We start from the raw sequence: 24650 nt of genomic DNA, 5'->3' as shown, positions 1-24650 counted from the left end.
TAAACCCGAATAAAAAAGGGTAAAAGAGGGGGGGAAATCTAAACCCTCCACCTCATCGGAGGCGGCGGGTACGAGGTGATCGTCGACGAGTCACCACCATGAGGCCACCACTACGAGGCAAGCTAGCTAGCAACGGAAACCATGGTGTCAATTGTCATACGCCTTACGGCTCAATTCCTCGATCAGTCTGACTGGATGTTTCCCTCGCCGTAGGACGACGCGGCGGGAGGGTAGGAGGAAGAGGCGACGGCGGAGGCCGCGCCTTGAGGGCAGGCGGAGGCAATGGCGGAGACCGCGGCGGCCGGAAGGGAGGGGGTAGGAACGGCCCGTGGAGAGCGGACACCAGGGGTAGGAGGCCTGGAGGCAGGACGCCGGCCGGCGGTGGCCGCGTTGGCGGCATGAAGGGCGGGAGAAAGGCGGTGGTGCAGCCGCACAAACACGGCGGCGTCTTCATCAGCAGGGCCAAGGAGGACGCGCTCTGCACCAGGAACATGTGCCCCGGCGAGTCCGTCTACGGCGAGAAGCGCGTCTCCGTCCAGGTCCTTGCCGATGCTTCATCGCTCTCTCTTTTTCAGAATTTGTTGTGCTAATGTCGTTGGGTGGAAACTAAGGTGGTTCATCAGTCAGTCGCCAATGTCGTTTTAGATCCATGTATATATATGTCAAATTTGAAGGCTTATTTCAGTCACTAGAGGGCACCAGCTGCTCCTGCTCATGAATGATCATCTCTTGTTGTTTGGTTGTTTCGGCGTTGCAGAATGAGGATGGGACAAAGGTCGAGTACAGGGTGTGGAACCCCTTCCGATCCAAGCTGGCTGCTGCTGTGCTTGGCGGTGTTGACAACATCTGGATTGTAAGCCTGTTAACTTAATTGGCCTGAACATGCATTAGTTATATTGCCCTTTCAGTAAGCGAATAAAGGTCTTTGCTGTTGCTGTCATAATTAATGATATGTTTGTGATAATTTAGGCTCCTGGCCAACGGGTCCTCTACCTTGGTGCTGCATCAGGAACAACCGTGTCTCATGTCTCTGATATTGTTGGACCGGTGAGAGTTTCCGCTGTCACATGTTTCGGTTGCTGATCAGTTTCTTGGTTTACTGGCTTCTGAATGACTTTTGTCACATTGCAGGAAGGGTTGGTCTATGCTGTTGAGTTCTCTCACAGGAGTGGAAGGGACCTTGTCAATATGGCCAAGAAGAGGACCAATGTGATCCCCATTATTGAGGATGCCAGGCACCCGGCAAGGTACCGGATGTTGATCGGCATGGTTGATGTTATCTTCTCTGATGTCGCACAGCCGGACCAGGTATGCAGCCATCTGACTCATATCTCTGTGCTCGGCTTGATGTCTTCTCGTGGTGATATTGGGCCTCAGCAGATGATGAGCATACTCGGATTCCCCTTTCACGACATCACAATGGATGATGCAAATTCGAGTTTCTGATGCGCTTGTGGCCATATGCTGAACCCTTCTTTTTCATTTTGCCATTTGTAATTATCATATTCGATGGGATGCAACCTTTTAATTCCTACTCTAATGTTCACTAAAAAGTTGTGTTTTCTGAAACGAAACTAAAAGGTTGTGCTGTATCTGGATGTTTATTTGCCCCGCGTTTTTCTTTGTAACCTTCAATTTGGAGGGTTAAATTGTACATGGTGGATGGCAATTATTTTTACAATATTGGTTTATAGTTATATATAAACTTAAAAGATTTTTTTCAGTTTCATTTGGTCTTTATCAGTCCATTTAATATTTTTGTTTGCTTCTTTGTGGGGGAATGCATAGCATTTGGCACTTTACGGCCGTGACATCCTTTGTTTGACTTGTACATAGAAATATCTACTGGGTTAGATCTTTTTGGTTACTTTGGTTTTCCCAATTTAATTTGATGTGTACCTGGTAACTTTGAGTGCAGTTTTGAGCCATATTTGTGTCTGTTGGTGTTGTATTGCTGTTACTGTTGCATGCCTTAATTGTAAGCCTGCGCCCCATCACACAAATTGTGCCATGATAATGCTTATCTGTTTTTTCCCCAACTGTTACTGATTGTCCAGCTCGAGCTTTAATTGACCCGTATTACAGTGCCATGATGTCTCGTGTGAGGACGATGTGAATGCTGACCTGTAACGAGATTTCTACACTTTCCATTTGACGCCCTATCGTGCAGGCTAGGATCTTATCCCTCAACGCCTCATATTTCCTGAAATGCGGCGGTCATTTTGTCATGTCAATCAAGGTACTACACTTGGTAACCTCATAATCTAGGGTACAGAGTTCGCCGTCTTCTTTTACCTTTTATTTTTCAAAAGAAGAAAAAACGATTTCACTGAAGTAAATAGGACGTCCTGAAGGAAGCAGCAGATGCCTTGGATGACAAAAACTACTACTCGTAGCCTGCATTGTTGCTCTGATGATGACGGTGATTTGTTTTTGTTTTTTTTTAACCCAGGCGAACTGCATCGACTGCACGCAGCCTGCGGAGGCAGTGTTTGCCAGCGAGGTGGAGAAGCTGAAGCTGGAGCAGTTCAAGCCGGCGGAGCAGGTGACCCTGGAGCCCTTCGAGCGCGACCACGCCTGCGTCGGCGGCGGCTACAGGATGCCCAAGAAGCAAAAGCCATCTCAATAAGAAAGTTTTAATCACCGATGTTACACATACATATAAATGTTGATGGAGCTTGGAGGTCTGATAGGTTTTACAGCTACCTGCTTTGAGTAGGTCTTTGTGAAAGTTTTGAGTAGGTCTTGGACAAAGTTTTGAGCAGGTCCTGGTTGAATAATCATGAGCTTTGCACTGCCACGCAGTTTTCATCTCGGGATAAATCTGAAATTCGCCATAGTTTCAGAAGATCTGATCTGGCTTTGGTTTTTTCCCCCCTCCGCTCTACATCTAGAGCCGTCGCCGTGCTGCTGTACGAAGCGTTGGGCCGGCAAGGCTCAGTTGGACAGTGGTTGTTGACGACACTGCACGCCGCCGACTTGGCAGCTTGCGTCGACCGGCCGGCCATCGGTTTCGTGAAACCGCCGAGTCGATCGCACGCGGACATGGTTCTTCTGCTTGTTTTTGGACCGAGATGTCGTAAAGGCGAGTGAATGCCCGGCTCTGTTGCTGCTGGAGACTGGAGACCCCCTTCGCCGCCGGCAGGCCGGCCGCCGCGCCGCCAGCGGTTGGTAGGAGCGAGTGGAGCAGAGCATGGGTGCTGCTGTGGAGAGTGGAGTGTGGTTGCTGCGCGCTACTCTGCTGCTGCCGGCACGCTTTTACTACTATCAAGCTGCCGGCACGCTGACTTGGGCGATGATTATCTTATCTATCTAGTACTTATCTATCCAACATCCAGGGATAGCAAAAAAAAAAACTTTAGTTTTCCGGACAAGATTCTAACCAGAAATTACCTCATCATCTGTTTATTTACTCCCTCCATATTGAAATACTTGACGTTTTGGACAAGGTTTGAGTCAAATCTCGAGAATATAAATGATGAATAAATCTCAAGTTGTTGAGTTTGAAAATATAAAAAATATATGAATAGATTCATCTTGAAAAATACTTTCATAAAAATATACATATATCCCTCTTTGATAAATATTTTAATATAAATAAGAAGTCAAAGTTATATTTTGGAGACCGTGCCCTTGTCCAAAACGTCAAGTATTTCAATATGGAGGGAGTACGTGACAAGAAAAACTACTTGTACTCATAAAGAAAGTAGTAGTAGTAGTATACTAGATTTAGAGTGCGAAATAGTAAGGTGAACGTTATCCGGATTTGCTGGTAGTCCTTGACCCATCCGCCAAGTCAAACCCACCCTCGCCCAATTTCTTCTACCCCCCGTGGCGGGTAACCTTTTGCGTCGGATTACGATTGGCGTATCCATGCATCCGGTCAGCGTCGGACTGGGCCCCACGGGGCTCGGGCTCCGACTTCGAAGTCTTGAACCCTCCAAATAAAAAGCGGCCCGGGCCTCGGCCTCGCCGTCCTCACCCACCTTCTCTTCTCCGTCGTCTCCCCCCTGACCTCCTCCGTCTCCTCCGCCAGGCCTGCTCCCAATTCCCAAAGCGATCGAGCTCTAGAGTCCACCGCCCCGCCGCCACCGCAACAGCAGCAGCTAGCCGGATCGATGGGGTGCGGCTTCTCGTCGTCGTCGCTGCGCCCGTGCGCGGGGGTCCGCGTCATCCACACCAACGGCTACGTCGAGGACTTCCTCGGCCCGGGCGTCGTCACCGTCGCGCACGTCACCGGCTGCCACGGCGGCGCCGCCGACAGCGCCAAGGGCCCCGGCGCCGCGTCGTCGTCCTCCCCGCCGCGCTTCGTGCTGTGCTCGGCGGCGCACCTGCTGCAGCCCGGGCGCGGGCCCTTCCGCCCCGACGACCCGCTCCAGCCGGGCACCGTCTACTTCCTGCTCCCGCACTCGGTGCTCCAGTCCGAGTCCTCCGCCGTCGACCTCGCCTGCCTCATGAACCGCCTCACCGCGCTCGCGCGCAAGGGCGCCGCCACCGCCGCGCCCGCGCCCAGCCCCGCCGAGGCGCTCTTCGCCGCCGCCGCCACGCCGCCGCGGGCGCCCAAGGAGAAGGAGCCCACCGCGTCGCCGGCGCGGCCCGCGCCCTGGAGGCCCCGCCTCGACCGCATCGACGAGTCCATCGGCCGCGCCTCCATGCGCAGCAGCGCCTCCAGCCGCAGCGCCTGCAGCGAGGCGTGATGATGCCGTCGCCATCATCCATTGTTAGGCTTCCATTGGTTGTTAGTTAGATTTCTCTCTTCTTTCTCTCTTGTAATCTAGCACATGCATGCTGGTTTTGTGTTTGTTTGTACCATCCAAATGGATTCATCAATGATGTAAAAAAAAATCGCACAGCAACTTGCTTGGAGTTTCAGATGAGACCGTCGTCAGAATTCAGGCCCAAAAGTATGCAGCCAGTTTCAGTTAAAATTTTCCCATAAAAAAAAAGTTTCAGCTGGTTTTCCAGACCAGTGGACGCCGTGGCTGCGGTCTCAAAGGAGTGGATTTACACTGACGACTCGATCGGCTGCCGTCTTGCTCCGTTTTGCATTGCTAGCTGACGGTCTGCGTCGCTTCCGACCAATCGCGTTGACGTTCGTGCACAGATAGTTATAGATAGATATCTTCCCTTCAGCTACCTTATTTGCATTTCATGATGGCAAGTTGCGACATCATGGAAAAGAGATGCAAAAATCCAAACAGCCTGACGGCCTTTTTTTCAAAAAAAAAAACTACAGCCTGACGGTTTTTCAAAAAAAAAAACTACAGCCTGACGGCCTCACCGCTGGGTTTTTGTTATTGTTCATCATCATCGGCTTCGTATTCGTACAATCGCGGGCACAATTCATCGAATCTGAACTGAATAAACTAGTGAGCAGACGCCACATGCTCGGGCCTTGATGCCTTTGCAAGTACCTGTCGCCCATCCATCCAACCATCCATGATCCAGGTCGCCGTCTCTCTCCCTCGTGAGTACGGCACACACCAAACGGTGTGCGTGAGACGGCAACCGATCGACACGGCGATTGATAAGTAAGTATACTAGGAGTACAGTGTACAAAAGTATTTTCTCGAGAAATTTTTTTTAAAAAAAACTGAGGCAATTACTGAATGATCCATCAGGTCGGATGGCTGATCTCTTTCTGGCAGCAGCTGCTGTTTCAGCGGGAGCTCTCGGTTTCCATAGCCCACCGGTAGGCAGCCCGTCTCTTTCAGCTTCAGTGCAGGAGCTTTCTTTCTTGGAATCCTGAGCTTCTTCTTCCTCTGCACCAGAAACACGTTCGAGGCTTCGAGCCAACGGGAAGCTTCATCAAGATTCGGAAGAAATCACAGGTGACAAAGCATGGCAGTGTCTCACGCTCAGTCGTCGTCGGTGCCATCGATGCTGGTTGACTGCCCGTCGTGCCCCGTGGCCCGGAGAACACCATGGAATACAAAACCGCTCGATAATCGTGATTATCGGTGAAATTTATCGTTATCGATGCTAGCTGAAAACGTAAACCGACTGGAATTTCGCTGGATTTCAATAGAAAATTCAAAATTTAAAAAAAAAATCATAAAAAGTAGAGAACTTATTTTTATAAAAAACTAGACATTCTTTTGATTCCAGAATGTTGTCACATGTTGAAAGCAACAATTGTTTGTTTAGGGAAAAATATTTTTATCGATGATGCTGCAGCTGGGAGCGAGGGAGCTGTGCTCGTGGCGTCGATAATCGAGGTAAATCGTTGATTATCGATTTGTATCGGACGATTTTCAGCTCAGTTCAGCTTCTTTTTTATTTCTACTCACCGATTTGGCCAAATATACTACATTGGTATACAATATTCCTTGGATGGTTGGTTGTATCACAGATATAAAATCTAGGCTACAATATTATATATTAGTCCTGGAGAAAAGTTTATTGTTGTACAAAATGCTATGTTAAATAGGATAATAAGGTGCATGCCTTTACTTTATATTACATGCCTAAATGGTACAAATTAAGAGTGAGTACCATTTATTCATAGCATAATTTTAACACAGATATGGTTCGATTTCCCTTTTTGTAGGTGAATGTCTGATAATCAGGACTTACTTTGGGAACATGGAGAGAAGATTAGCATTGGTTTCAAGTGCAAGTATTATCGTGTTGAAAAGGTGGAGGAGGGGCAACCCATGCCACACTAAATCATGGTCAACCCATGTCACAACGGAGGACGACAAGCAACCGACGTCGATCTGATTCTCGGGAAGGTGACAGCTCCAGCTCAGTAAGTTCAACCTTCAGCTATCCACGTCCACCCTCCTACCCATATCCATACCCACAACCATATTCACACCCACCACCATATCCAAGCCACTTCATTCAACTACCGGTACATCTTGGCATGAGCAATAGTGGTCAGATTGGTGAATTACAGGTATGTATGTATCTATATTACAATTTTATCATTATGTGTTCCCCTCTTATTTGAGTTCATTTAAATATTTAGGAATATTATTATGGATATCACACATACCAGCAAGAAGAGACCGAAGAATGATTAAATTGATATGCTGAATGCCTTCATGTATGGACTATATGCTTGCTAGTTTGTATGTAGCTTATATAGACTATGTACTCTTGTTTCTATGCACTATGAGGTTTGTATGAACTATGCACTCTTTTGTTTCTTTGAACGATGAAGTTTGTATGGACTATGCACTCATTTGTTTATATGGACTATACACTTCGTGGTTTGTATACATGTGCAAATTCATGTGCTTTATGCAATTCATGGGCAAAATATGTAAACATGTTTATTTCTTAGGCAATCCCATATGCAAAATTGTGCATGTATGTGTAATTTATCTAATATAATATAATACATAACCTAAAAAAATTAAATGCTATCAAACCTTTATATTTTTTCCACTGCCAAAACACATTTTCAGTAGGTGAAGCGATAAATCGTTCGGTTTGCATCGATTATCGACGATAAATTGTCGATTTTCATTTTTTTTGAATTTGGGTCCCTTTACCAATCAGTTTTGGCGATTTTTCACCGATTTTCAATCGATTATCGTTACCGGAGCTTATTGATAAATGCTGTATGGCCGGTAATGTAATCCTTGGAGAACACTGCGCCTCCGGCGAAACTCTTGATTTGGCCAACGAACCTTTGAATCCTTCAAACCACCAAACCAAAACTTGTGTGTTAGTGGGTAATCAAATCTTCTTTTATTAGGGCAACACTGTCAGCCTTATCAACACTTGAAAACTAGTGGTCACCAAGCCATTTGGACAGTGCTGCATCACTTTTCAGTTTCCAGGCTCCATCACTTCTTTTTTTTTAACTTTTATTTTACGCTGCCGTGAATCATCATAGTCGGCAACGGCGCATGCACCATCTGTCGAGCACTCGGGTGAGATTTTCTCACTGGGTCCAACGCCAAAACCTCCAAGAATCCTGATGCGAAGTTGATGGCCGTAGTTTTCAATGTTTAGCTCCTGTATACGTTTGGACGCCAAACCTTTTGACTTTGGGGGTTACCAGAGCTGGGCTTGGAACAACCAATACCTGCCTGTTAGAGATTGGGCACAGACGGTAAAAAGAATATTAGGACTTTTCAGGTTAATCAGTATTTTGACTGTTTTTAGTGCCAAGGGTCATCTACTCAACTTATTGGAGAAGCATTTTCAACAGGGTCGTAAAGATTGGAAGTTTGGAACTGAATAATTCTTAATTTGTCTGCTAGGAAAATGAGCCCTAGTAACCGATATTTACAGAAGAAGTCTGCATACATAAAAAAAAAAATACTACTCACCTGAATTGCTGGTCCTTCCAACATGAGGTTAACATCAATATGAGCAATCAATAAGAAATCTAAACAACAGGACAAACCTGGATGGATACCAAGATACTCTAAAAAATGATTCACATGGCACGTGCCATTGACACATCACTGATAGAAGCACTCAACTAGAAGTTTAGAACGGTCGCAAAAAACATCTTTTTCACAAAGTAGAATGCACAAGCACGCAATTTTACTTTTCCATATATGGAACAAGAAATATCAGCTCTAACTGACAAACATACCAAATGGCATCCTAGCCTTATTTTTTCTGATGCTCACATGACTGTTTCATGTGGTACGGATCACCAACTCAAATTATGGGGGAAGTGTTTACATCAACAAGGTCGCAAAGATAGGAAATACTACCAATTATTAATTTGTGTGCTAGAAAAATGAGTCCAAGTAACTAGTATTCACATCATACAGGGGTAAAATCAAATTGCAGGTCCCTCCACAATATCAATCAAAACAAGCATCATTTAGGCCACCAAGTACTAACCAACAGTATGATAGACATGGCTACCAAAAAGGGTATCTTTTCTTGTTCACACAGCACATGTGCTGACACTTAACTAATTAGAAAGACTTGCTATGATTCTGGAACAATATATCTTAAAAAAATGTAGGGAATCCTATAATAATTCTCTATTAAACTTGAGACATTCAATTCTACTGACAGCACCACTGTTTACCTAAATCTTATGCAAAAGAATTAAGGCGTGAAACTCAATTCTCTTATCAGATTCTTCAAGACAGGCACAAAATATAAACACACACACATTAAGTGCTAGTAAGTCGAACAAATTCATGATTATGTCACAGTGTGCATCTCGAAGTAGTGGTGTTTGAAAAGTTTCCGGTGATGTGTACTAGAAGACAAGTTTTCTGCATTTTAGTCACCATTGACTTCAACATAAGAGATAAGACGCTGCAATAACACCTCTTGAGGTCCCTTTCCTCACTCCCATGTCCAACCTTACATCTACCACACGTATCCAATCCTCATGTGCAGCATACAAGTTTGAAGCCAGTATGTAATTCCCCTTGTGGTCGGGCTCCATGCCAATCACATGATCCATCACCTTCCTCGCTAAGCTGGCATTCCCATGGTCCCGACAAGCGCCGGCCAAAACACGCCATATTACAGGATCGGGCTTAATGGGCATGGCCAGGGTGAACTCAAATGCCTCGTACAATGCTCCAGCTTTGCAGAGCATGTCCACCATGCTCCCATAGTGCTCCATCCATGGTGTGATTCTGTACTCCTCGACCATGGACTTGAACAGTTGGCGCCCCTCGTTCACTAGGCTGGAGTGACCACATGCATTGATTATGCTCAAGAAGATAACCTCACCAGGCTGGAACCCTTCTCGGAGCATCTGCGCAAACCGAACAAGGGCAGCCACTCCATGCCCATTCATGGCAAGTGCTTGTATTATGGCCGTCCACGAAACCACTGTCCTCAATCTCATGGAGTCAAATATGTCACATGATCTCCTAACCCTCCCCATCTTGCCATGCATATGTATGAATGCATTGGCAACACGTGTGTTCTTCAAGAACCCATTCTCAAGTGCACACTGTTCCACCCAGTCCCCCAAACTCGACGTGCAATCCAGCTTTGTGCAGGCCGAGATGACAGCAAGCAGGGTGACCTCATCGACCTTGACACCAGCAATCCTCATCTCCACGAACATTTCCAGTGCCTCAGTTGGGCGCTCATTCTCGGCGCAAGCATTGATCATGGATGTCCATGAAACAGCACTCCTCATGCCAACCGCAATGCCTGCGAACACTGTCCTCGCGTTCGCCAGCAAACCGCACTTGCCGTACATGTTCACCAACGCATTGAGCACAGGTAGGTCAAGATCGACGACGTTCCTCACCGCGTACCCGTGGATCTCCCTCCCGTGCACCGAGCTCTGCAGCTGCGCGCACGCGGACAGGAGGCTCGTGACGGAGACCCCGTTTGGCCGGGCCCCCGCGTCGCGCGCCATGGCGGACGCAGCAGACAGGGCGTGGACGGGGTGTCCAGAGCGCGCGTAGGCGGACAACAGGGCGTTCCATAGCGGGACGTCCCGGCGCGAGATTTCGTCGAACAGCTGGCGGGCGGCGGCGACGCTGCCGGAGGCTGCATAGGACTTGAGCAGGGCCGAGCAGAGGTGGAGGCAGGAGGGTAGTACGCCGAGCTTCAGGGCGTGCGCGTGGAGGTGGGCGACGGAGGCAGCGGAGAGCGCGCGAAGGATGGCCGCGCCGGGGCGCAAGGCGGTGGCGCTCATGGAGCATGGCGGCGTCCGCGGCACGGCGGCTAACCCTGGAAGAGCTCGGGGCAAGCAGGTCCCACAGACTGACAGACACCTTACCCGACGAAAACGGGTTGCGATCAGGGAAACTAGGCCCAAGAAGGATCGCGGTTATTCAGATATTAGGCCCAAAATTGGTGCCGTCAGCCCATCTAGAAAAGAAATTCTACACGTTTCATTTTCAATGCTTAGATTTGAAAATTTTAAATTCAAGGTTCTGGAAAAAGATGTAGGAGCAAACTCTGAGCGATACACAGATGATATTCAAATTTCCATGCATTAGAATTAGAACAAGGCTGTGGATACACTACAGCAGATCCCCTGGTCATGTCATAGACTTAAAACACCCGCATATATTTTACAACCTGGAGGATATGCATAACAAGAACAGCATTTTGCACTCTTATTCTCTACACAAGCTATGAAAAAATTACAACATTCGACTGCAGCTCAAGACCTCAGACTTCAGAGGCACAACTCCGCTCTTCCTACTCTCTACTCTCTAGCGCCTGTCACAGTCGTCTTCTATCTATTTGAATCCCATAGCTACCACTGGGATTCTGACGAGGTGACCTCGGTGGCCTTTCATAGTGATCTCACCAAAACTGTAGGTGCCAGTCACGGACCTTACTGTCAATGTTGCCGTTATCTCCCTTGATGCTCCTGGGAGCACTGTAAGGGCTGGAGGCGTCACATCTAGTGCAATCTCCGGTGGCATTCTCGTCATGATGGAGTACGTCTCGGTCTCCTCGGACACGCTTGTGACAGTCCGCTTCACTGTCTCCGTGCCTCGAAGCTGAGAGATGGTGATTGAGGGGATGTTCAGATCATAAGGACGCTGTCCCTTGGAGCTGGAGCTGCACGATGCACCGGCTATGTTTGACACTTCACTATGATTGACGTCTGGGATCGAGCACAAAAATGTGATGTAGTCTTCATGGGCTGCCAGCACGAATAAAGAAAAATTAGACAAGGGATGTGGCATTGCTATCTAGCAGAAAAAATGACAGTAATTGAACTTACTTGCATCAAGAACAAGGCCAGGATCAAGGGCAGCTTTTGGGTTAACTGCACCACTACCACAATCAAATGGTGTGGCCCGCGAAAGTGTCATCATTTCTGACGCTGTGTATTGCTGCGCTCTAAGAGGATGGCTCCCTTTGTCCAGTGTATTGGCTGTAGTCATCAAGGCAGATTTTATTGCTGAGGGGCTCCACTTTGGGTTCTTCTGTTTTATCAGTGCCGCAATACCAGCAATATGCGGGGCAGCCATGCTAGTTCCAGAAACCATTGCAAATCCTTCACCTTGAAAATGTTACCACCACGAGAGTTTTTAGTTAGATCAAGCACAAGCAATTGTCCACATGAATTACTGATCCACAAGAAATACACAAAGACGTCATAACTTGTAAGTGCTGCATTCAAATGCTGAGAATCAATTGAGCATTGATAGGGGAAAATAATATACAGAAAATGCTTACCAGCATAGTTTGATTCATCTGTTCCATTAGGTGCCCATGCGGCCCATATAAGATTGCCAGGAGCAAGTATGTCTGGCTTAAGAACATCAGCATCTTGAAAGCTAAAATCTTTTACATCGGGCCCTCGAGAAGAGAACAACGCAACCTGGGGAGCTGAATTGTATAACGTTGGTGCCAAACCATCTGCAATACCAGCTATTGCTTTAAAGCCTGTAGCCCTTCCAGCCCAATCTCTTACGGTGGAAGAGTTGTAGTAGTCTATAAGATCCTACAAAACCAAGATTGGTGTCATTTAAGTATTTAACTAGAGGAACAACAATAAATAACAGAGCAACTTGGGGTACACTATAGATGAAAGCGAACAAGAGTCGCAAACAAAGAGAATATGAAAAGCAAAAGAGGTAAAACTAACAGTACTAATAGTAAATAGTTAGCATAGGTCATGGTTATACTAGAAATTTAATATAACAGTCAAACATGCAGAGGTACTTCACCTAGTACCACCACCTTTTTGCGATGTCATCCCAAAGAGAAGCAGTCATGTACAATTCATCCCACTGCTCCAAAAGCTGTATCTACTGAGAATTATGTTTCCAGCCCAAATTCAGGGCCGGATTGGTTTGCTACCCAAATTTTGGCATGCCAAAGTTTTGGCAAGCCAAAATATAGACGAAAAACTTGCCATTATTTTGGTAAGCTAAATGTGAGATATTGGCAGCTCTTGGTAGCAAACCAAGTGCTGGCCAAAAAAATTGGCAACTTTTGCCTAGCCACCATGTTTTTAGTGTATATTTATAAATGTATTTCATGTTTGCAGTCACATTTTTTTAGCAGCATTCATATGCAGTAAGGCTTTATCAGAAGTATAGTACCGCTGTTTTGCTGACATCTGTGATGAGAATTCCAGGGATGCTGACTGGTACAGGATCAAATTTTGTTCCTGGGTAATTATTCTCCACCGCAACAATAAAGCCAGCTGCACCGAGACTCTTTGCAGTCTGAGATACTTTCTTTATTGAAGCTGTCCCGGAAATGTAATTGAATGAATAGCCGCACAAGAGAATCTTTCCTTGCACTTTCCTCTTATTCAAGAGTTCTGGCCTCTGGCAGTCTAATGCACTATACTTGGTTGCAGATGAACCCAGCAGAGCATCAGCCGCAGAAATCAAGCTGAATGACTTATTCCCATGTGTTGCAGCTGTATTCAGATGTGAAAAATGTCAGAATACCAGGACCATAAGCAGGAACTTCTAAAGTAATTGTCAGAATACCAGGACCACCAAAACATCTCATATCACCTCAAACTACAACGAAATGGCATCTGCCGATAGCCCAATACAAGATGAGAAGTACAAGTATACAAAAAAAAACATAGAAATATATAATGGCATCACAATGAGGTAAAAGAGTGGTTCGGGTGAAAAATGAAGTGGGTGTTCTAGAATCGCTTGTTCTATTTCATTTTGCACAATTTCTACAATGGGCCATAATCCATGGTCTGAAAATTGAACATTTGTACTGATAATTGTTAGAGTATATTAGGCAACTCCAGATATGGTATTTTAGGATTGATGTAATCCCGTGATAGCCTTCCTTATCTCTAGGTGAGGTGCCTTACCCTCCAAGCCTTGTACTCCTATATATACCGCTCAAGGGGCTCATTGCAATACAATCGACCACATTATACGCATCCTACTTTCCTACAATAATAACTGAATGCACTTTGATGAAAATTGTTAGAGGAGTCAAGGGCCTATTGGGCCTTAGCCCATTAGGGTTAATTAGTCGCTTGCTTAGGGGTCAAGTAAACCTCTCTATATAAGGAGAGGAGATGTATCAATCTAATCAAGCAAGAGATTAGAAGAAAATCCCTTCTCTCTTGCCGGCCGTGGGCAAAGCCCCGCGGCTGGCCTCCCTCGGCGCCCGAAACCCTAGCAATCGCCCCCTCTCCCTCTCTCACGATATGCAACCCAACAACAGCCATAACAATCTGGTATCAAAGATGCCAGGCGACGAGAAGACCCCCGTGCCACTGCCACCGCCGACGACTGTGGAAGAACTCGCCGCCATGATGACCAAGCTACTCGGCAGCCTGGAGGCGCGCATGGAGGCCCGCCTGACCTCGTTGGAGTCAAGGTTCGCGGCCGCCTTCCCATCGTTCACCGCCCCTAGCCCCGTGCCACCACAGCAGCACGGCGAGGGCATCTTCTACGGGGGCGTGGATGGCATCCAGGCAGCGGCGGCGGCGCTGCAGGTTGCAGCGCGCTGCTGGCATCCAGTCGTCCCTGCAGCAGTAGCCTTACCATAGCTCGGGAAGAAGGCGTTTGCGTGGGAGGATGCCTGCCATGTGTTTGCAGCGGTGCGGCTGCAGGCTGCAGCACACGGCCTCCTAGCGCGGCGTCGGCTGCAGGAGATGCGCCGGCAGATGCATAAGGCGGCCTTGACGGCGGTCGACCTCGGCAAAGGGGGGCGTGTCCACGTCCCGTCAGACGGCCACCAGCAATCACGCTGGTTTGCTGCTATCTTCACGCGCGAGCAGGGTGTTGTTTCCGCGATCGGCAACCTCCAACTCTGCGGTAGCGGTGGTAGGGGAGGCGGTTTCCTCTTTGTCATCGGCGGGGACGCACTACCTAGCGCCACCGCTTTTCGCTACCGGCCACCAAAGGACGTCTCCGCTGGTCGCAGTCCCGATTAATTCCAGGTGGCCGTACCCGCGCACCCCTCTCGTTCCGATGGTCTCCGTGGGATCCAGGCGGTGACATACGTGCAGATCCAGCACGCGGAGGGTGTCCGCCTTATCTTCAGGAGTCAAAAATAAAGAGTCACAGTTTATTTAAAATAAGCCGAGATGTAAAAGGCTTGTTCTTAGGTGTTTGGTTTGCGTCTAGTAGAGTCATTGTTAGGTTGCAGCTCGAGGACGAGCTGCATCTCCAGTGGGGTGTAGTGTTAGAGGAGTCAAGGGCCTATTGGGCCCTAGCCCATTAGGGTTAATTAGTCGCTTGCTTAGGGGTCAAGTAAAGCTCTCTATATAAGGAGAGGAGATGTATCAATCTAATCAAGCAAGAGATTAAAAGGAAATCCCTTCTCTCTTGCCGGCCGTGGGCAAAACCCCAAGGCTGGCCTCCCTCGGCGCCCGAAACCCTAGCAATCGCCCCCTCTCCCTCTCTCACGATCTGCAGCCCAACAACAGCCATAACAAAATACACACCAAAAGGACTTACGTGATACTCCAAGTCCAGAAAGGAGTTTCCCATTTCCGAGTGTTAAATGATTTTTGTATCTACGGTCATCAACCCCAGCAGCAACAGTGGTTATCCATGGGCTGAAGGACACCAGTGTTTTTGGAAATGGTCCTCCATTTCCAGCAGCTTGGGCAACAAACACCCCAGCTTTCACAGCAGAGAGGAGAGCTGCATCAAAAGGGTTCAAAAACGTAGTCCGCGTAGCTGTTGGTGGGCTATTTGGTCCAACTGAAAGGTTGAGAATGTCAACACCATCCTGAACAGCCTGCAAATAGCCATCCAAGCATTAGTTCCCACATATTGAAGGCATGCAATAATGGCATGTGTTACTCCCTCCATATATCTATCAAAACTGGATGGAGGGAGTATTGTATCTAGCCTGTCTTCATCTATTCAGTGCACGACATGATTTGTGAAGAAGAGAACAGAAATAAGTGCTTAAGTCAGCATTATCAGATATTTGTTTCTATCTAGCAAGAAAATGAAACTTATATTCTACTTCATACTTGTCATTGTGTAACGTTTGTTATTTGGAAACTGGAAGCTACATCAACAACCAACTTATTCAAATTGTTTAAATGACCATGCCTTTTATACCATGTTTTTCTATTAGATCAACCTGAAGGAAATACAGCCAAGGACTTTTATGAAATGCCATGTTACAAACCAAATCTTTAACATAACGCAGAATCCAGTTAAAGATTGCACACAAAGAGGTTCAGGATCACATATCATACCTGATCGATAGCAGCCACAACATCAGCTACATAACCACCAAAGAGTCTGTAAAGAACCTTGTAGACAGCTATCCTAACAGGCACAATCTCAAAGAGGTTAGTCATTGGCAAGTATGGAATAGATACATGGCTTTCTCAAGGTAACTAATCATAATCATAATGATACAAAGTGCTTCTATACAATTTCTAGATAAAACTGCCTGTAATTTCAGAAAATGCTGAAGAAATCAAAGCTCACCTAGCACGTGGAGCCATCCCACTTGCCTTGCCAAATTCATGACCATGCATTCGCACTGGAATCCCATTGTTTCCAGCAGCAATTGCAGCCGTATGACTGTTGAAGGAAAATACCATACAAGTATCAGATAAGTCCTGTCATTTTCTGAAAATATTAAAAGGAGCAGGATATCTAATTTTCAAGAAAGATATGCTCCAAGCTGAGAGGTTCCCCCTGCAGGCCAAGCATCATAATATGAATATGGACAGTGCATTTCTGAAGTTACAAGCACGAATGCAATTTTTAGATATGGCTGCTCCAAACCAGAGCAACACATACAAGAGCTAAGAGAAAATCATCAGGGGCATCACCTTCCATGACCATCACCGTCTAATGGAGATGCAAATTCAATATCAGGATTAAATGCTCCAGCAGCAATCGCAGCTTTCGCAAAATGCTGGGCCCCAACTATCTTCCCATTACAGAAGCTTCTATGTGTTACTGGATCCATCTCGCATTTCCCTTTATAACGAGGAACGGGTCCATAAGGATCAGTTTTGTGGGAAGAGAAGCTCGGATGTTGAGGATAAATTCCAGAATCCACAAATCCAATCACAACATCTTCACCAGCTCTATCAAATCCACCTCCTGTTGGCCATACCCCTGTCGGCAATCCAAGGAACTGCGGAGTGTGTGTAGTCAATTTCTGTATCTTCATGTCTCTCTCAACATGCTTAACTCCTGGGGCTTTCCTCAAGAACTCAGCCTAGGACAGGGAAACAATATGTTAAAACAAGATAACAACCAGGAAGATGAACAGAGAAAAGGATATGTGCCTCTCAGCAGAATTGGGATGTCAGATACCTGCAGAGATGACATGTGAACTGCGAAGCCATTGACAAGATGATGGTAACTATAAAGCTTCTCGTAAGTCCCTTCTACAAAAAGTGAGTCTAGGAGATTGTCATGATGCCTTCGAAGGTGAAGCGAGTACAACTGGACAGCCTCACTGCAAATCAGCAAATTAAGAATGAAGAGAAATCTATTATGTTTGCACCATAAGCACAAGAAGACTGCAATACAAAACTTAATCAAGAAATTTCAAGTTTGATAACAAGGGGCATACAGGTAAATAACAATAGGCAAGCACCTATCTTCTAAGGTTTTCAAATTATAAATATTTAATTAGTATATTATTCAGTTATAATGAGATAGAGCTCAGACCCTGTCCACTACATCTATGATAACAGACACATAAGTGGTGCGGAAAAAGAGTAGCTATTTCCAGGAATAACTTTGATACGGAGCTAACTGACTCAATGTCAAGCTCAAACCACAGCAGAGCTTTTTTTTTTTTTGAAAAATTTGCAGGAGCACTGCTTTGTCATTTAAGATAGGAGAAGCTCAAACCACAGCAGAGCTTGAGAAATGAAATTCAACGATAACCAGTCAAATATAGATTTTCAGAGACGTAGAAGAAAAACAGGAGGAGTTGTTACCTGGTATCCATCTCCTCATCCAAATCCACAGCAGTTGCTGGAAACCCTTCAACACCACCTTGGTAGCTGATAACTGGATCCCCCTCCATGGTAACAATGTACACATCATGTGTTCCAAGGACCACTTGTTGCACAAAGGCAAGAAGAAGCAGACAGGCAAGCTTGATCCTCCTCATCTTCGCCAGCGTCCGGACCTTCCAAAGACAATAAGTGAGAAACTATCAGGTCACGCACTCAACACCAACACTGACAAAAAGTCAGTCAAAAGCTTCGCAGGCCCGGTGAAGTACAGTGGCTACACGCCAACAATGACTGCTGCCGTGGTAAACGTAATTCGAACACCGTCAAGGTGGCATGGCACCGCTGCCACTGGTCCCGCGCGTACCACACGGTGCCAGAGCTTGCCCACCTCACAGTCACAGGGCTCCCATGGAGCGCGCATTTATGGAAGGATCGGAAGCTCTTAAATTGGGGCGCCCAGTGTTATTAAATGGCTCAAGCCACACTAGTAGCAAATTAGTAAAAACGAACGGCAACCTTGAATGCACGCGTTTCTGAGTCATCCCTCTAGAGAAAGAGAACTGATTGATCTTCAGATGAACAGAAACCCTTTTTTGTCAATTTCATTTGGGGACGCAGAGAGGCAATGTTTCGATTGGAATGCATATGCATCCCAAGGAGGTAAGAACAAAACGTAATCTTTTTGTTTCGCCCCCGGGAACCGAACAAACAGAAACGCTTGAAAGAATCAATCCAAGCAAACCGGATTACTCACTCACTCTGTCACAGAAGAACTGTTTCCTCCGCTTCCAGGTGGATCCCCAGTCAACCGCACTGGACAGCGAGGGAGGAGCGGTGGCGGCGCTCCGGCGGACGGGACCACTCACTCCGCCTGGACCGCGCTACCCAATGGCGGCGGCGGCGGCGGCGGCATGCCCGGGCGAGCCGGCACCGGCCAGTGCTGGTAGGTCGCGCGGGGTTAGGGTTTGGGGGAGCGGCGGGAGTGAGGAGCGAGTGGCCGCGCGGCAGTGAGGCAGTGGAGCGGAGGTGGGAGGCAAAGCTGCGTGCTTGCTGGCTGATGGCGCGTGTGGCCTTTTGGCTGCCTCCCTTGTTTGTCTTTAATGGAGGGAGAGGCAGCAGCCAAGCCAAGGCAAGCATCTCGAATCTTTTTTTTCTTTTTTTTCCCCACTCCTCCCGCTCTCGCCACGTCGTAGACTAGACCGGGGCTTTTTATCGACGGTGACGCGTCCTCCTCCGTCCCCGTCCATGGGGCGGGGGCATGGGCATCGGGCGGGGAGACCAGCAGCTGCACGCTGCGTGCGCCAGGTTCTCGTTGGTTCTCAAGGAGGGACCCACCTGTCAGTGGGTGTTGGTCCATGGACGGGGCTTGTTAGCAGCGGGTCTCCGGCTGCAGGGGTGAGGTCGGGGTGCTCTCCTCCCCTCGTGTGCGCGCGTGACTGACCCCGACCAGCCGCGTCCGCGGGCGGCGGGGCCCCACACCGCCGCCCCTCGGCGTGCACCTGGTCCCCGCCTTCCGTCGGACGTGGGGCCGGGTTGTCAGTGACTTGGCATCCATGGACCGCGCCCCACAGGGATGACGTGACCAGGGGAGCGGCGCCGCCTCGGTGCTGACGCGCGCCGATCGAGCACTGGCCCTCCTTGCTCGGAACAAGTGTCGGTCGGCGGCGGCGCAGCGCCCGGCGGCCCTCCGTGTCCGTGGAGCCGGTCCACCGGGCGCCGCCGGCGTGGCAGACACATGCGCCGGCGACGGCCGGTCGACGAGGCTCCCGACGGCGGACCACGGCGGCGCACGTGCGCCGGGCTGGGTTTTGGCTGTGTTTAGATGCGAAAAGTAAAGTTAAAAAGTATTTGAGTATTTTTCGTTTGTATGTAGTAAATATTGTTTTATTATAGACTAATTAAGCTCAAAAAATTCATCTCGCAACGTACATCCAAATTGTGTAATAAGTTATTTTGTTTATCCATATTTAGTGTTCCATGCATGCATCATTTACTATATTTAATGTTTCGATGTGATTTTGATGTAACGGGAAAGTTTGGAAAATTTTGAGGAACTAAATACAGCATTTTTGAATTTTGAGTTGAGTGGGGAGGAGAAGCAATGCAATGGAGCAGAGCAGGGAGCAGGATGTGCCGTGCCGGGAATCACGAGATGCGCAGGGGGATTAGAGACGTTGCGTGTGTCAGGCCCGGGCGCTTTGATTATTCTTGATCTGGCTGAGCCCGTCCGACATGCCACGCTCCATCATCGCAGCCTCGCAGGTTTCAAACTGCGAACGGGTGGAAATGGAATGTGGGGTCGATGCTGATTGCTGTCTCACTGATTGGTGGTTCAGGTGACATTGTGGTGGTCAGTGCGACCGGGGATGGGCTTAGTTCCAAAATTTCTTTCTCCAAACTTCATTATTCATCTATCACATTAAATTTTTTTGCTGCATGCATGAAACATTAAATATAGATAAATAAAAAAACTAATTGCATAGTTTTGATATACACGACGAGATAAATCTTTTGAGCCTAATTAGGTCATAATAAAACAACAATTACCACAAACAAACGAAAAGTGATATAGTGTACTACAGTGTCTGATGTGATCCTTTTTACCACTAAAATTTAGGTATCTAAACACAGCCCCGGTTACGACCGGCACTGAGCTGCTGTGCGCGTCAGCATGTGTGCACTGTAGCGTTTTTGTATGTCTTTATTATTATTATTATTATTATTATTATAGACAAATAATCAAAGAATCGGAAATGGCACGGCAAATTAGGGCCATCTAACTTGGCCCAGAAAGCGAGATAAGCCTTAGGATGACGAAAAATGGGCCATCCGGTCTGGCCCACACCAGGAAGAAACGGGCAGGCCCGAACCCATACGACACGATCCATTTGACCAGGAGGGTGTGTTTAGATTTTGTAAAAAATTGGACGAAATTTACTACAACAATTCTCAATTTAAAATTAGAAAAACTAAATATGATCTAATTATAAAACTAATTATATGGATAGACGGAAAATCATGAGAAAAATCTATTAAGTCTAATTAATTCATCGTTAGAGATTGTCTAATTATGCTCTAGTTAGGTTTAAAAGATTCGTCTCGAAATTACACTCTCAATTATGGAATTGATTTTATCAATTATTCTCATTTAATACTTCTAATTAGTGGTCAAACGTTAGAAGCTACTCTAATGCTGAAAAAATTTTAGGATTGAACACACCCGGTCCATCAGAGTCCGTCAATCCGAGTTGACTACTACATCAACAAATCCGAGTAGAAGCGAATACTAATCTGCATACAACTCAAGAGTCCACGACATCTACGCAGACTGAACTGTCAAGTTCGAATCATTCATTCAGATCAAGCTGCCACTTCCATGTAAAGGGACGCCCTGGGACGACGCCAACGCGGAAGCAGACTAGGCATCGGCGAAGGGGTTGAAGTTGAACTGAGACGCGGCAGAACCGTACGGAGGCTGGAGCTGCTGCGGCGTTCCGAAGAACATGGCCTGCTGCCGCTGCGCCATCACCGACATCTGCACGCCGGTCGGCGGCGCGACGCCGACGGACATGGCGAACGGGTCCTTCTGCTGAGACGCATCCATGGTCGCCAGCTGCTGCCTCCGCGCGGCGTCCTCGTACAAGCTGTCCAGCAGCAGCTTGTCGAAGCCCCCCGCCTGCAAGCCACCATCGGCGCGGATGGAGTCAGCGCGTGCTCAAGGATTAGTGGGGATTCTTTTTGCTAGCAAGAGATGAGACGCTGTTCTTTACCAGCTTGCTCTCTGTCAGCTGGCTGCTGGTGCTGGGCTGTACGGTGACCAGAGCTAGCTCCCAGCCTGATGATCCTGCAGTTATCTCGCCGAGACTGATAGCAGCTGTGTTGTTTGAACCGCCTGCGCAACGAAGTCGAACACATTTGGCCCAAATTTCACATCACAGCTAGTGGCCGTCAAATTCATGAGCGAAAAAGAGCAGCTAGTAGCTAGATGCAACTTTACCTGGTGGTACTATGGCCAGAGCCAGCGCATTGCTCTCTTCAAGCGCAGCAGCGGGAGAGTTTACTTCATGTAGGCCCTGATCATCACCAAACAACCGGATATGGTCATCTTGTTGCGTATCGACAGCTACTGCATATCGAAGCGGTTTGCACTGACAATAATTACCAGTAAATCGGCAGTTGTCGGAGTTTCAGGCTTGTCTTCGTCATAGTCACCTGCAAACTGAGGTTCTTCTTCTGGTTCAGGAGGAACTTCCTCCGCAACAGCAGGTTCGTCAAGCGCCTCGAACGTCGGTTCAGGGGTTTGTTCTTCTGCCTCCTGGTAAGGAACGAAATCTAGCTGCCGATACTCCTGTTGATGACAGGAGCAGTTTTAGAGTTCTAAATATGCATAGAGTTTAGATTAGCTGAATGGCATGCCATGGTCCCATATCGCACAAAGTATTGAAAGAACCAAAGGAAAATAAAAAGAAACTTACTATAGTCTCATTTGGAACAGGAGCAGTTCTAGGGGCTTCTCTGATGTACTCTTCCATTGTTCCAAGAAACGATGCTGGTGGCTGAAGAAAATTCAGGAAAAAAAATATATTTACCGTCAGAATTCAGAAATTGCATACTACTATAGGCAAGTGTTATAGCTGATCAGTTGAGGAAGAAGATCGATCTATAAATTAGTAGTGCAAGAGACCTCTCTCAGAATTGGAAATTGGAAGTTCCTGGCTAGTTCCAGACCTCTGCAGAGCTCGTAGAAGTCAGAAAGAGATTTTGCCTGTTATTCAGATCAACATAAGTTTCACACGCACGGTTGTAAAATTCCACAGGATAAGAGGCATCATGCTACAGTCATACGCACCAGATTCCCTGTTCTTCTATAGATGTCCAGGGCTTTGATAGCATCAAGTTTTGTCATATCAAAGAACTGCAACACGTCAGAAATTATTATCATCAGGAAAACAAATCCACTAAGATCGGTCGTGATCTGGCAGCAAAGTAAAGCAATCGCAAGAGGAAGATCATAGGCGTATACCACATCCACAAGGTTAATGATCCCATCATTTACTGCACAATATATCTTGAAGCTTTCCTTCAACACCTGAGTCGTGAATCTTTTTTCGTCAGTAAGAGCTTCTTGATCAATAATGATAGTAAACAGTACTGTCAGAGTTTACATTAACGTACCAGAGCCATGGCATACTGTATGAGGTAGTTCCCAAAAGCTGCCCCTTCAGGCTGCAAGCACCATTGCAGCATGTTTGCAAGATGAGCCTGTTTTCAGTTTGGAACATTACTGGAAAAATAGAGGAAAGCCGTGTGTGCTTCTACCTGACAGCCGACAAGCCGGAAGAGCAGCTGCTGCAGTGCAGGGAGGTGTTCTAGGAGATCATCCTTGCCTATGGTCCTTGTTCTACTTTGGCCCTGGAAGTTAAAAGGATGTCACCGTCCAAGGGGATGCTACTAGTAAGAAACTGAATCACTGAAACCCTGCAAGCAACTGCAAGAATGGCACAACACGAACACGACCAGTTACACAAACCTCGGGGTTTCCCTCTGCAGGCCTCAGCCGCTCCGACTCGATGTCGTATCTCAGAACTCTGAAGCACTCGAGCCGCTCATCTAGATACAGCGCGTACGTTCGCACCCATGCCGAGCAGTCCCATGCTGCAAGAGTTCAAGCTCAGGCAAGAGTCAAACAAGATTCAATTCAACAGGCAGGAATGGATGCAGGTCTGACTGAGAGGTGACCTAGCGGGCTGGAGCCGTCCTTGAAGTTGGACATCTGCAGGGCGTGGCCCTTGCGCCGGTAGCTGAGCAGCTCCTCCCTGAAGGCGGCGTCTCCATCGCGCAGCGTCCGGTGGATCACGATCAGCGTCTTCAGAGAGACCTGCCCAGTTTTTGTGAGAATTTTGTTACGCATTACAGTAGATGTGCTGCTAGCTCCCGGAAGGAACAGGGAAGAAGCAATGCAGGTGGATTCAGGGACATGGCAATGGCGGCGTACCACCCAGTTGTGGGTCTTCGCGAGGCGCCTGGCGAGCGCGTGGACGCAGTAGGAGACGTCGGCGAGCGGGCGGGAGGCGGACGTGGCGGCGAAGATCGCTGAAGCAGCAGGGAGGCGGCTGGTCAGAACAAGCTAAGGGAGGTCGATGGCAATCTCCAATCTCACCGGCGAGGTGGCGCTCCTTGGGCGGTCGCTCGACGTGGGTGGTGGCCTTGACCACGGCGACGTCGAGGTCCTTGCGCTCGCGGCCGCCGCCGTTCACCTTGGCGAGCCCCACGGTGGCCGAGTCCTTGATGGCGCCGCACGCCTTGCGCCAGCTCTTGTGCACCGAAGCCGTGCCCATCGGCGCCGGCGGCCAGACGGCTCGCTCTTTCCTCTCTGCTGTCCGTTCGGCGGCACAAGTCGTCGCGGTCGCCGCGGGTCGTGGGCTCGTGGCTAGCGGGTGGCCGGATTCTCCTCCTAAAAAATGCCAGGAGCTCGGAGTGTCGCGACGTGCGCGGCTGTTCCTGTGTTCCAATTCCAAGCAACGCGAGCGCTGCCGAACCAATCAAATCAAAACGACGGGCGTTCCTGCCGGCCGGCGACCGGGGGCGGCCGAGAGACGCCATCTCTTTTGACGAGTTCTTGCTCGCTGTCGCTGGTTGCCGCCAGTCAGCAGGCCCCCAATGGAGTTTCCGTCGCAGGATCCTAAATAGAGGTATGCATCTGCGTGAAGCAATAGCTCCAATTCATGCAGGCGGCGCACTGATATCTGAACAGAGGTCCCTCTCAACAGAATATTCAGTAGAAGGGGATTGTGAGTGATAAGAATGGTGATGGAACGTAAAATTCTCCACA

General features: G+C 47.9%; 5 protein-coding genes and 1 non-coding gene across 8 annotated transcripts; 3 read left to right on the top strand and 3 right to left on the bottom strand.

Moving 5' to 3' along the window:
- The first annotated feature begins 33 nt into the window (after positions 1–33).
- Positions 34–2814, top strand: LOC120704383 (rRNA 2'-O-methyltransferase fibrillarin 1-like). Its single transcript, XM_039988747.1, has 6 exons — positions 34–539; positions 758–853; positions 970–1047; positions 1132–1308; positions 2171–2239; positions 2453–2814. The coding sequence occupies exons 1-6, from the start codon at positions 399–401 to the stop codon at positions 2627–2629; spliced, it is 738 nt and encodes a 245-aa protein (XP_039844681.1). The 5' UTR covers positions 34–398; the 3' UTR covers positions 2630–2814.
- Positions 1375–1450, top strand: LOC120705328. The gene has a single exon (XR_005687912.1). It is a non-coding gene; the product is annotated as a small nucleolar RNA snoR60 (small nucleolar RNA).
- Positions 2815–3962: 1148 nt separating the features above from the next.
- Positions 3963–4877, top strand: LOC120704381. Its single transcript, XM_039988745.1, has one exon. It carries the CDS (start codon positions 4119–4121, stop codon positions 4695–4697), a length of 579 nt encoding a protein of 192 aa, XP_039844679.1. The 5' UTR covers positions 3963–4118; the 3' UTR covers positions 4698–4877.
- A 2728-nt stretch (positions 4878–7605) lies between these two features.
- Positions 7606–10651, bottom strand: LOC120704380 (pentatricopeptide repeat-containing protein At4g14820-like). Of its 2 annotated transcripts, XR_005687540.1 has the most exons (2): positions 9176–10651; positions 7606–8045 (listed from the first exon to the last, which is right to left on the bottom strand). XR_005687540.1 is itself a non-coding variant. In XM_039988744.1 (1 exon), the coding sequence occupies exon 1, from the start codon at positions 10595–10597 to the stop codon at positions 9227–9229; it is 1371 nt and encodes a 456-aa protein (XP_039844678.1). In that variant the 5' UTR covers positions 10598–10651; the 3' UTR covers positions 8931–9226. The 2 variants fall into 2 exon arrangements, 1 of the variants encoding a protein (XP_039844678.1); XM_039988744.1 differs by lacking the exon at positions 7606–8045 and having other exon boundaries at positions 8931–10651.
- A 228-nt stretch (positions 10652–10879) lies between these two features.
- On the bottom strand, positions 10880–18896 carry LOC120704379 (subtilisin-like protease SBT2.6). Of its 2 annotated transcripts, none has more exons than XM_039988743.1 (11): positions 18577–18892; positions 17798–17991; positions 17163–17307; positions 16670–17064; positions 16320–16415; positions 16082–16154; positions 15324–15609; positions 12975–13300; positions 12103–12370; positions 11645–11926; positions 10880–11563 (listed from the first exon to the last, which is right to left on the bottom strand). In XM_039988743.1, exons 2-11 carry the CDS (start codon positions 17971–17973, stop codon positions 11151–11153), a joined length of 2460 nt encoding a protein of 819 aa, XP_039844677.1. In that variant the 5' UTR covers positions 17974–17991; positions 18577–18892; the 3' UTR covers positions 10880–11150. The 2 variants fall into 2 exon arrangements, with proteins under 2 accessions (XP_039844677.1, XP_039844676.1); XM_039988742.1 differs by having other exon boundaries at positions 11151–11563; positions 18573–18896.
- A 2105-nt stretch (positions 18897–21001) lies between these two features.
- On the bottom strand, positions 21002–24234 carry LOC120704377 (putative clathrin assembly protein At5g57200). The gene is made up of 14 exons (XM_039988740.1): positions 23979–24234; positions 23814–23911; positions 23558–23696; positions 23349–23473; positions 23138–23230; positions 22994–23044; positions 22842–22907; positions 22668–22733; positions 22503–22583; positions 22294–22374; positions 21981–22166; positions 21816–21891; positions 21589–21710; positions 21002–21494 (listed from the first exon to the last, which is right to left on the bottom strand). Exons 1-14 carry the CDS (start codon positions 24154–24156, stop codon positions 21237–21239), a joined length of 1620 nt encoding a protein of 539 aa, XP_039844674.1. The 5' UTR covers positions 24157–24234; the 3' UTR covers positions 21002–21236.
- Between the last annotated feature and the right edge of the window lie 416 nt (positions 24235–24650).

The sequence above is a fragment of the Panicum virgatum genome, chromosome 4K (genome assembly GCF_016808335.1).
Source record: "Panicum virgatum strain AP13 chromosome 4K, P.virgatum_v5, whole genome shotgun sequence".
NCBI classification, from domain to species: Eukaryota; Viridiplantae; Streptophyta; class Magnoliopsida; order Poales; family Poaceae; genus Panicum; species Panicum virgatum.
This window is presented reverse-complemented; position numbering and strand designations above follow the sequence as displayed.

Excerpts from the sequence above, each read along its gene's own strand:
- LOC120704383 (XM_039988747.1), top strand. The coding sequence starts at position 399 with ATGAAGGGCGGGAGAAAGGCGGTGGTGCAGCCGCACAAACACGGCGGC. Across the intron at positions 540-757 it reads AGAAGCGCGTCTCCGTCCAG|AATGAGGATGGGACAAAGGT; the intron begins GTCCTTGCCGAT and ends TCGGCGTTGCAG. Across the intron at positions 1,309-2,170 it reads ATGTCGCACAGCCGGACCAG|GCTAGGATCTTATCCCTCAA; the intron begins GTATGCAGCCAT and ends CCTATCGTGCAG.
- LOC120704381 (XM_039988745.1), top strand. The coding sequence starts at position 4,119 with ATGGGGTGCGGCTTCTCGTCGTCGTCGCTGCGCCCGTGCGCGGGGGTC.
- LOC120704380 (XM_039988744.1), bottom strand. The coding sequence starts at position 10,597 with ATGAGCGCCACCGCCTTGCGCCCCGGCGCGGCCATCCTTCGCGCGCTC.
- LOC120704379 (XM_039988742.1), bottom strand. The coding sequence starts at position 17,973 with ATGAGGAGGATCAAGCTTGCCTGTCTGCTTCTTCTTGCCTTTGTGCAA. Across the intron at positions 13,301-15,323 it reads TTCTGGACTTGGAGTATCAC|CTGCAACACATGGGAATAAG; the intron begins GTAAGTCCTTTT and ends ATCTGAATACAG. Across the intron at positions 11,564-11,644 it reads TGGCCTTGTTCTTGATGCAA|CCCATGAAGACTACATCACA; the intron begins GTAAGTTCAATT and ends TCGTGCTGGCAG.
- LOC120704377 (XM_039988740.1), bottom strand. The coding sequence starts at position 24,156 with ATGGGCACGGCTTCGGTGCACAAGAGCTGGCGCAAGGCGTGCGGCGCC. Across the intron at positions 23,912-23,978 it reads CAAGGAGCGCCACCTCGCCG|CGATCTTCGCCGCCACGTCC; the intron begins GTGAGATTGGAG and ends CTGCTGCTTCAG. Across the intron at positions 22,167-22,293 it reads CTGTTCCAAATGAGACTATA|GAGTATCGGCAGCTAGATTT; the intron begins GTAAGTTTCTTT and ends TGTCATCAACAG.